The sequence below is a fragment of the Columba livia genome, chromosome 1, assembly GCF_036013475.1.
Source record: "Columba livia isolate bColLiv1 breed racing homer chromosome 1, bColLiv1.pat.W.v2, whole genome shotgun sequence".
Classification (NCBI taxonomy): domain Eukaryota; kingdom Metazoa; phylum Chordata; class Aves; order Columbiformes; family Columbidae; genus Columba; species Columba livia.
Window position 1 is genome coordinate 185,096,564 of NC_088602.1, and position 11,416 is coordinate 185,107,979.

General features: G+C 42.1%; 1 protein-coding gene across 1 annotated transcript; it reads left to right on the forward strand.

The window, feature by feature from the left end:
* Window positions 1-1,786: 1,786 nt before the first annotated feature.
* On the forward strand, window positions 1,787-10,984 carry CAV2 (caveolin 2). The gene is made up of 3 exons (XM_065048784.1): window positions 1,787-2,013; window positions 2,209-2,396; window positions 9,473-10,984. The coding sequence occupies exons 1-3, from the start codon at window positions 1,864-1,866 to the stop codon at window positions 9,621-9,623; spliced, it is 489 nt and encodes a 162-aa protein (XP_064904856.1). The 5' UTR covers window positions 1,787-1,863; the 3' UTR covers window positions 9,624-10,984.
* The last annotated feature ends 432 nt before the right edge of the window (window positions 10,985-11,416 follow it).

Sequence of the window (11,416 nt, forward strand, 5' to 3'; positions counted from 1 at the left end):
AAAATATGTTATTTGCTTTTTATAAAGGAAGCTGAAACTGCAAGACCACTCTCGGTAGCAGACTGTGATTTGGGCAATCTTAGCTTTCAGAAAAGCTGGAGCTGAGCAAGTGTAGCTACGGACTCATTGTTCCAGCTGGTTGGTAGAGCGAGATGCAGTAGAGGAGTGGTTGGGAAATGGGTAGAGCTGTTCAAAAGCAGCTGCCTGTTTGTTCACATGCACCCCAATGCATGCCTCTGGTGAGGGGGAAGGTAGAAAGTAGTCGATATATGAACTGATTTTAGTACCCACGGGGCTAGTTTGGAATCCTCTGCTGGTTGCTCCTACCTTGCTTTTCAGCAGCAGCAAACCCAAACTTCTGTGCCTGGCCCAAGCAGCCACCAGAAGCCTGCTGAATGCCTTTAGGCTGCACTTGTTTCCTCATATCTAGGGGATAAAAAAATAATAGTTGCTGGGCAGAAGGACCCTGAAGGGTGGGTCTGAACCTCAAGTCTGTCAATTGGTCTTTTTATTCCTCCCACTCATGGAACAAAGAGGAATTGGGGGAGTAGAAACGCAGCTCATAAGTATGTCTTGAGTCATCATGCTGTTTCTTTTCTTGCATCTGAACCTATTGGAAACTTGTATTTGCAGGCTTTTATAGTTAATAAGCCACAGCTATGTTGCTGGATCCAAACTATTTACGTGACACCAGTATCACTAAACTCATCAGCGTGGGAGAAAAAAACATCAACACGGGTTACACATAGATGCGAAGCTTTTCTGCAGAAGTTATCCGGTCAAGAACAATGCGATATGATCCAGAGCATTGTATTAGGTGATTTCCTACCCAAACCTTGCGTAGTTATTTTTATGTCACTTTCCTGTGAGCTTTTCAAAGCTTAAAGCTATCCTTAATTTAATGCAGTGGTGAAAATTAAAGAAAGTTAACAGTAAATTCCTTTTAATTTAACAGGCCTGGATTGTTGATTAGTAATATAACTTCTTTTTCTGAGAGTGATGGGTCATCATGGTTATTGAATGCAGCAAGAATGTACTCCTGGCAGCTCATGAGCACACACTGTATATCAATATTATCAAATACTTTTAGCAGTCATTATAGGAATTTGCTTTTATATAGATCACTCTCAGGCTTAAAACATGTTCTCAAATAAAGCAGAGGAAACAATTTGTATTAACTGAAGCTAAAACCCAAGGAGGGCACAATAATAGTCTGTAATGAGGGGTGCAGTGTTCTATTGCAGCATCAATTAGGCAGTTTAGGGAGCATAAGTCAGGTAAGTCATGTCAGTGTGTGACAGACGAGAGGGGCTGGCCATGGGAACCTTGGTGGGCAGTGGCAACACACCTTTCTTCCCCCCTTATTTTCCACATGCTCCCTATGGCTGCAAAGAGGGCAGCAGATAGGCCCAATACGGCCTAAGGCACAATCACCTCATTTTTTATTTTTTATTTTTTATTTATTTATTTTTTTCCTGCTGCCTGTTGTTGCAGTGGCACAAACGCTTGCTCCTAGAAATGTCCGTCAAGCGGGAGACCGCAGTGAGAGCATCGCGGGACGTGCTGACCGGGGATTTCGGATAAACGGGGAAACCAAACCGCCCGGGGCTCCGGGCAGTTGGAGGGGGAGCCCGGCTGGAAGTCCCGGCCCAGCCGGAGTGCAGGTGGGCTGCCGGCAGGTGCTGCGGCCGGCGAAACCCTCGCTCCCCGATCCCGCCGCCCCCCCCGGCTCCTGCTCCCGGCCCCGGCGCGGCCCGCGGGGCGTGTCCAGGGCAGCCCCGCTCCGCCCCAGCCCGGCGGGGCCGCGGGTGCCGCGGCAGCGGACGGGGCAGGGCCGGGCGCCGGGGAGCGGCGGGCAGCGCCATGGGGCTGGAGACGGAGAAGGCGGACACCCGCATCTTCATGGACGACGATAACTTCCCGCGCAGCGGCGGCCCCGCGCTCTCGGAGGCGGAGAAGTGCGCGGAGGACGAGCTGGACCGCGACCCCCACGGGATGAACTCCCACCTCCAGGTGCGCACCAAACCGCGGCCGCGGGGCCCGGCCCGACGGGAGCTGCGCCGGGCCGCGGGGCGGGCGGGGCCGGGGCCGGCGCCGGGACTCGGGCTCGGCGGCCGGGCCGGGGCTTTCGGCGGGGAGGATGCGGGGTACCCGTCGGTCTCCCCGCGTCCCAGTTCCGCGTAACGGCAGAGCTGCAACTTGTTCCAGCTGGAGTTCGAGGATGTGATCGCGGAGCCCGAGCTAACCCACTCCTTCGACAAAGTCTGGATCTGCAGCCACGCTCTCTTTGAGCTCAGCAAGTACCTGATCTACAGGCTCCTGACGCTGGTCCTGGCCATACCGTTGGCCCTGGTGGTGGGGATCCTCTTCGCCGTGCTCAGCTGTCTGCACATCTGGTAAGTGTGTTTTGTTGCTGTGGGTGCGTGGGCTGTGCAAGCAGCTCAGCAGACCTCTCCTCTTGTAGCATTACTGCCAAACTATTGATCACTGTCTTTACAACCAGTAGTCAGACCAGCTTATGTTATCTGTTTTATTTTTAAAGGGAAAGAAATTAAAATGTTTTCTCTGTGATTCAGTTCCCAGTCTTGCTTTTACCAGCAGGCTGTCATGTCTGTGTAAGCTTCTTGGGGCAGAGAGCCTGTTTTACCATTTGTATGGCACCTACTGGAATGCCTTGGCTGGCTTCTGGAGTAAAAATAATGATTGCTTGGTTTGTTGTATGTTTGTTTGTTTTAGTTTGTTTTGTTTTGTTTTTAAGCTAGTTGTTGTTAGATGTCTATTTGAAATCAAAGTCCTGGGCAGATATATTACTCAACCTGACATCCTCTCGGTATGGTTACCTCTTTCATTTCTTTTCTCACAGACGGAAGAAAGCTTTTGAGGGCCCAGCTCACTCTTTCTTTGCTACTGCCACAAAATCTACTGTCAATGCCTTGCATCTGGTTTATGGCCATCTCTAGGTGCCATGCCCCAAAGCATTTCTACCTAAGCAAAGAACCCCCACTGAGCTCAGGAAAGCTGCTTCTGGCCATAGCCCAGTTTCACAGGCAAATACAGAAGCCCTCCAAGTCTCAGCAAACCTGGTGTACTTTAATCAGAATATACTGACAAAATATCAGCCAAGAGTACCTTGAGATCAGAAAGGCAGATGACTGTGGAGGAGGAAGAAAGGCAGGGGAAAGAATGAGGTTGAGGAAAGAACAAGGAATCCAGCAGGCCACAAAGGAAGGGGTGAATACAGATTATCAACATCACTCCTGCAAAACAGTGGGCAGTCTCATTTGGCTTGGGTAACACTGGAACCATGAAGAAGTTGTTAAGGAAAACAGAATACAATCCAGAAACTGAGAAACAAACTCAAAGCAATAGGAATACATTGGCTGTCTTAACCTGTGGTCACAATCTTTTGGATGCAGATTTCAGTTTTCAAAAGTGGAATGGAAGTTTGGATTGATGACATTGTCATGAACTACTTCAAAAAACTACTAACTTGAAATTTGAAGCATAAAATTTGCATAATATCTAAAGGAGTTGCAGTCTAGTTTAGAGCTTCTCACCTGCTGCTCCCCAAATTATGAACATTGTATAGTGTGCCCAAAAGTGTGTGTCTGTCAGTTGTCACTGTGCTGTACTGTACCATGTTACTGCAAAAGGATTTGGTGGGCATAGAGATTTCCAGTGGTGGAATATCTCTGAAAGAATTCATTGTTGCCCAGTTTATTAAGACTATAGTAAGTTTTTGTGCTTCAGAATGATCTTGTATCTGGATTTCACAGCCTGGATACATAGACATGAGTTTCACTGAACCAGGCCTCAGAGGTCAGTTTATATTTACGCAAGTAGTCCCCAGTGGCTCTCAGGAACTGTGGGTTCTCAGTACATCTGAAATAGTACTGTCTGAATGTGGCACTTGGTTTGAAAAGTTTCCCTTGACTTTCCGTGAACACACTTGCTTCCCCAACGACTACTTTTCTTTCCCACTACAGAAGTACAGAAGTGATCTTTCATTTTGATCTTCCTTGCGCCTGGGATGGGTGTGAAAGAATCACGTAACTCAGTAGCACTATCTGCACTCCCATGGACCCCATCCAGCGCTACCATCCAAGGCCAGCACAGCCTCCTCTTCCTACAGCCACAAGCTGGATTTGTTCCAACACAAAGGTGGAACACGCTGAGACTAAGTCAGTTTCTCTGCAGCTCTCCATGTTCCAGATTTCTTGGGAGTAAGAAGTTCAAAGTTTCTGCATTTGAGAGGGTAGCACAGGAGCAGTGCCAATATAGGGACCCTAAACACATGGTACTGGCTCCCATTGGGTCTAAGAAAGTTAGTAACTCCTGGTTTTGTGGGTGACAGGGAGTTCTGTTAGAACTCTGTCTAGAGCTCTTGAAACATCATGGGAAAACCCTGGGTTCACCCTCATATGTGGCTGCCTGCAGGAGGGCTTATCACAGCTTCTGTGCCTCGCTTTCCTCATCCAAACCAGTGAGATGATGATGTTGATCTGTCTCAGAGGAGCCTTTCCCAAGGCTAAGTTCGAGCATGTTTCAACAGCTTTGGAAGTTGTTTGGAAGTTTGTGCTCAGGCACAAAGCTCTGTTGATTGTCACACGTGCTGTTGCGCTTTTGTCAGCATGCTGAAAACCCACAAAAGTCTGGCTCAGCGTTCCTCATGCATCAAGGACACCTCGTGAGTTGTACCCCTCATACCTGTTACTAAGTGTTGTCTTTTGCCAGCAAAAAGATTGCTAAAGAATGAAGCAAATATGTGAAACTTCATGGAAGACAAAAAGAAAGCTGAGTAAGAAATACATAATAATACACTCAAATTTTTGTTTTTATCTCTAAAGATGGAGCATATTCTGTTCCTTTTCTCCAGCTGACTGCTTGAGCCAGAATCCAGTTTTACACTACCTGGTAAAAAATACTGATGGGCTGAAACTGTGCCAGCTACCAGTTTGGTGACCTACAAGAAAGCCAGTTCAAGGAAGGCTACTTCTGCACATTTCTTCTCCTTTACTCATGACTGTCATTCTCACCACAGACAGAGTTTGGCAGACTGAGTTTTAACATCTTTCTGTGAATATTAGCAAGCTTTTAAACATGTCCTTAGATTGAGGCTGTTAAGGTAATTGATTTTTGGACATGAGCAGAACACTGCTGGTTTTCCAGGCAGCACATGCAAAATCATTATCTTTATTACAGATCAGGGACTGGTTCTTGTTCCAAGCCACATGTTTGCCACCTCTTGGAAATTAACACTTGAATTTCATATATGTGTTTTTGTAGTCTTGACTGAATGGTGTTCAGGTATGTTGCATATTTATGCTAAGAATCAATGTTTCATTTAAGGATCCCTAACTTAAGTCTTGGATCTGAGATGGACTCTAAAGCACAAGGACTCTAGCCAGCTTTATGCTCTTGTCATCAGCTGGAGCAGTAGGTACTTGGAGCTGCTCTCAGCTTGAGATTCCATTCACAGTGCTAAGATGTAGGCAGGGACTTAACATGCAGAGAAGATATGGACATGCATCGCCTCTTACCTCTTTCTCTACAACTCCATGTACATAATTTATTGGTATCATACTCAACCCCAAAAATGTCTCCCTACTGGCTCTCTGAAATCAAAAGAAATTACAGTACAGTCGTACCATGAAGACCCACCTTATGATCTGGTGTTGCCTTCATGTCTCTTCATTCATGTCCAGTATATACCCCTTGTCTTCTGAAGAGGCAGAAGGTGGACATCATCTTGCTTCCTCTTTAGTTTTATCTTTTCCAGTCTACCTAGGTCCTGGGATATCTAAGGTTTGGTGTTAATGCACTTCATGTACTATGTATGGGTCCTGGAAGGCTTTAGTGGTCACCTCTTGCCTCACTCATAAATATCCTAAGGGTTAACGGGACTCGACAAGAAACTCTGCAACTGCTAGGTTAAATTTAGCCATCCGCTCACAATGCTTGCTAGTATTGTAGAGCCATGCAAGACCTTTAAGTCAAAATCATGTTGTAGTACATGTAGATACTTGGAATTAGATAATTTAACCACTGAATGGTATAGCATTTGAAAAATAGCATTAAGATGTGTCTGAGGTTCCATTTTGAAAAAAACTTTATGGGAGAAGGTGTGAATCTTCACTTTGAAGCAGGAATTTGAATTAATAGTGAATGACTACTCCAACTGTATTGATCACCTCTGAAAAACTGAGCTGCTCTGAATTGAAAATACCCTTATCAGTGGCCCTTAAATTGTGCTCTGCCATTTCCAAGAGGTGTTCAGTTCTTGACAATGTTCCCTCAGGGATTAGCAGAAAATAAGTGGTGTGAGCAAAAGTGAGAAATGTTATTTGGTATAATTTTGTAGATGGCATGCCTTGAACAGAAAGAAGAGACAGTAGAATAGGATGGAAAAAAATGGGTTGTTTTTTTTTCTTTTCACTTCAGCAGTTGCCAAAAGAGGTCATTCCTTCTACTTAGTGAAAGGATGGGTATTTTATGACACATATGCATAGTGAGATTCAGTGAGAGGTCATACAGGTAGTTGAGATACCTTGGCTTCAGCTTAGATGCCAAATTCAACAGGGCTTTGATTTTCTTCCCAATACAGTACCATGTGGTAACACTAGTAGTACCAGTGTTGCAGTAAATGTTGATATCCTTGGGATACACTGACTTTACTTCCACTGTCAGATATTACTCAAGCAAGCAGTTACCATCTCTGTCAACAGAAGTGCAGACTGGGGTAAACCCACAGCACTGGGAGTAAAGGATGTATACAGTAATGTTTCTTTGACAGGTCACAAAAACAAATACATGGTTTCTAATGGTACCTGGCTATTTACTTTTAAAGTGTGCTATGTCAGTCCATGGAAGGCACATCACATCCCCTGACGATTTGGAAATGCCACATGGTAGAATAACATAACCTATGCAGAACAGGGTGTGTACTTACATACATATTGATATGTATAAAGATACAGTCACTTTTTTTTAAGTTAGAAAACAGTTTTCACTTCTTTGTTGGGTGTAAAGGATTTTCGTCTCTGAGGAAAGGTGTTTGAGTGATTGTTGTCTTAGTAGACTGAATTTTGTTTTAAAATTGAAAGTTATTTACATTAATTAGCTTTGGTTGCTATCACGTTTCACATATTCTCCTACAGGGTTTTTCCTTCTACATTGTTTTTCATGTGCATTTCCATAAAACTGGATAGCAGCTGTTAAAAGATTGTAAAACACTACCAAATATTATAAAGCATTACCAAAACATTTTGATATTTATTCTATTTAACATTATCAAAAGAGGTTGAGTTCTGGTACTGTGTTAATGACTTCCACAGCAGTTGTAGCAGTTCCCTAATGGCATCCTGGTGATTCACTACATCTTTCTGTGAAACGTCTCCATAGTGTGGTGTTTGTTTAGTTTGAATTTTGTTTGATCCAAGAGAAATGTCAGCTTTTCCACTTCTCTGAAATTCAGTTAGGTTTTAAAAAAAATGCCAGCCGAAGTAATTTTAGATGGCAGCAAAGGAGCAGTGACACAGCCTTTATAAACCAACTGAAATGGAAAAGGGGTGAAGTCAACACAAGCTGAGTAGTCATTTCTGGTGTTTTCTCTGTGTTGCTTGGAGAAATACCATTTTTATTCCCTTCACGTTACTAATGTTTATCAACTGTATTCTAGCACATGAAGCCCTGATTTTATTCTCTTGAAATTATCCAGTCTATATGCAGTGATACTATAGGTGGCTATAAAACACATAGTTTACTGAGTTCAGTTTAAAACTAGGTACACATTATTCCAGGAATGCTCACAGTTCTATATGGTGTGTATATTACTAGCTGTTTCAGCAGAGACAAAAGAAGAGAAGGTTTTAGAAAAACTATTCTTGTTTAAATCCATCTGGGTTAGCTCAGAGTGCAGCATAGACATGCTTGTATATGGCTTGCATTGTATGATAAAAGCTGAGAATCTGGTTAGACAAACACTGAAAATAATTCATTTTGACTCTTCAGAGAAGCTTCAACTTTTAAAAAATGTACTTTTTTTTTTCTTCTTTGTTATTCTGAGCAGTACTTACTGGAAATACACAATACTTAGACACTTTTCAGACTTCTGATAAGACAGTAAATTAAATATTTTCTGTCATTCCAATCAAAGTCAGTGAGAGCTCTGCAGTGGAATTATGTGGATGCAAGACTGGGATCTTAAATTTTGAAAGCAACAGCAAACTAGAACAGAGTTTGTTATCTTTATCAAGAGAATCTTTAGCTTCTACCTAATTTAGAACATACATGTGTTAAAACCTTGCTCTAGTACCACTTCACTGCTACGTAAATTATTTACACATTTAATTTGTCTGTACACAATTAAGAGCATCCAGCTTAGAGAAGTGACATGGGGTTTTGACCAGTAAATGATGAAAACAGGAGAATAACTTAAAATCATGTATCCACTGGCCCTCATGAGCTGCCCATACATGCACTTTGGGCTTGCCCCCATTGTTGCTATGCTTGGCTTAAGGCCCCACTAATGACATTGCTTTGGAATTGGGACATACGGAAAGCATCCCCAGATGGTTCCTAGTGCTCAAGAGATGAAAGCGCAATACTTTCCAGTATGGACCCTAAGTGAATAAAAAGGTCTTTCCCCTTACCAGGAGTTCTGACCTCATTCCACCTTAGTTTCCCACCCACAAATGAAAAACTTCACAGTATCAGGAAGGTCACATTTTCCTGAGATTCAGCATGTGTCTGTACTACAGTAATCTGATGTAACCACACATTGCTTTGGTGTTTCTGTTTTATTGTAGCAACTTGTAACAGCGATGCTAGGTTGATAGGAAAGAGAAGGGGCTGGAGATGTGCAGGTGTGCTCTGCATGTGTGTGAGGGAAAGAGGGGCACAAGAAACACCCAGAGATACAGCAGGGTAAGAGCACATTAGAAAGAGCACTGTTCCCAGTCGATCTAACTCAGAAGCATGGTGTTCCTGTTAAACTCCGAAGACCCACACTGGGATAAGCCTACAGCGCAAGTGAGTCCTTAGCAGATGAGTTTGCCCCTCAGCCATGATGGGGTGGCATCAGGGTTGCAGCATCTCCCATTCTCCAGCCCTTACAGCAGCAGGGAGAGAACAGCAAAAGTTCAGCCCCATAAAAGGCATCTCCAAAAGTTAGCTCAGCACTGCTAATTAAGAAAAAGTAGAGACATGGTGAAAAGAAAGCCAGTGTTTCCTGTCCCCTGTGTTGCACACAAATGATCCTGGCCAGAGGACCACCCCCATCACGATGCTTCTGTATGTGCAGGTGTGAGGCTGTAAGTGAATGTAAATGATGGCGAATGACTGTAAAATCAATTTATTTGGAGTTACAAACCCACTTCCTCTTCCATAATGTCTCACATTTGCATTTGGTAACCCTGATTTCCTTGTGCTATAGAAGCAGAAATTTTCAAATCTGCCGTTTTATTTTTTACAGGATTGTGGTGCCTTTTGTGAAAACCTGTCTCATGGTCTTGCCTTCAGTGCAAACTGTGTGGAAGAGCCTGACAGATGTATTCGTCGTGCCATTCTTTCAGAGCATAGGCCGATGCTTTGCCATGGTTAATATACGCCTGGACCAAGAGTAAACATCAGGGATGAGACACTGCTGTAATTATAGCTGGTGTTATACCTCTTTGCTATCCTAACATAAAAGCACTTACCATTCGTTCCAAACTGCTAAATTACAATGGCTGGTTTAAGTGGGAACATGCTATTTTTTCTAAAACTCATTTTCTTCAGGGAGATCAGTTTAAGAATAAGTAGGCAGTTTTCATAGCTCACTATTTTAACAACAGAGTGAATGCAGAGTGTGTTGGCAACACTTTATTTTAATGGTACGTTGGTTGCTAGATTACAGGAGAATTCTTGTGGAGGTTTAACAGCCATTAGAGTAATAAAGATTTGTGTTATTACTATAACTTTACTATAACTTTCACCTTAGGTGAAACATCTATAGAGTTTCCCATTGACTTTATGATAAGTCCACCAAGGATGATTTTGGCCCTTTATTATCAGCAGTTAAAATGAATGTGACTCATTGCATAGGCATATAGAGAAAGGAACTGTTGGGTAATTCTCCTATATTGGGGAGAAAAAGCTCTCTGGAAGTTTATCCCTTAAAATAAGGTGTTAGCTAATAATTTGGAACATCAGCTAATCTGTGTATTTTATTTAATGATAGGTTAATTTTGCTGTATATTTTGTACCTTTGTAAATGGCACTTGATGGATTTTCTTTGAAGCATTATTTCTATAGTATTTTAATTCTAACCAACTTAATAGGCAGCAAGAGTGAGACACTGCAAAAATTACTTCAGATAACTAAAATTTCAGTTTCTAAATTATGTAGATTTTTAAGTGTTGCTGTGCAATTCTAGTATATTCATTAAACATGGTTGTATGTAAAAGCAAAGATTATAAGTTTTTTCATTCAAGATTATGCAAAAGATTTTGAAATATCTGTGTATGATAAATGTTTTTTATTAAAAATGGGGTGTAGTAATTGCAACCCTGCCTATTTCTGTGTATTCTCCATGGGAAGATTGTGATATTTAAAATGATAGACACTATGCTGGCACTTTAACTATGTAGCAAGCTCTTATAGAAGGCAAGTGAGTCTAATTGATGTCTTTGTCTAATTCTCCTCACCTGTTGACTGTCCATGTTGCTTATTTACTACTTCAAAGCCTAACCCATAAAAAAGCCCTTCTTCCTTCTGCACCTAATATGGCTTTGTAAACCAGAATAACAAAACGTATGCAGAGGTACATTGAAATTACATTAGCCTTCTGATGGGCTTGTGCTGCTGTTCTCTTTAATTATTGATAAGTTGCAATTGTAAAATGTTTGTATGATTTAGAATGTTATTTTCTAAAACCATGTCACAGATTTCCTATCAAACAAGAAGTACATAATGAAATAATAAAACATCAGCTTTTTCAACTTCATTTTGTCAGATTTCTGAACTTTTTAAAAAGCTCTTAAAATGCCGAACAGCATAGAATACTATGCAGTTCTTCCAAAATATGGGAGAGGGAAAAGAAATGGATGAGCATCAAGACAGTCCCACTGTTATCAACTGCATTTAATGTATTTATAGCAGAAAATGATGTATCTCTGTGTGTAATTAAGCCCATACAGAATTACTGCTTTCTCTGAAGCAGGTCTCTGCAGAATTTTGGCTACATTCAGAAAAATGCTTAATTGTTTTTACAGGTGCATGCTTTCTTTACAGATGAGCTGCAAAATTTTCCTTTTCTTGCTTATTGACCTACAGAAACTAGCTGACGCTGTATATACTTTGTATCTTAAGAACATCTTTGTATATTAAAAATATTTGTACTATTTGTGCCATTTAGAGAGGGATTCATATAGCTTTT

Coding starts and splice junctions, on each gene's coding strand:
- CAV2 (XM_065048784.1), top strand. CDS start 1,864: ATGGGGCTGGAGACGGAGAAGGCGGACACCCGCATCTTCATGGACGAC. Junction 2,014..2,208: donor GGATGAACTCCCACCTCCAG/GTGCGCACCAAA, acceptor AACTTGTTCCAG/CTGGAGTTCGAGGATGTGAT. Junction 2,397..9,472: donor CTCAGCTGTCTGCACATCTG/GTAAGTGTGTTT, acceptor TATTTTTTACAG/GATTGTGGTGCCTTTTGTGA.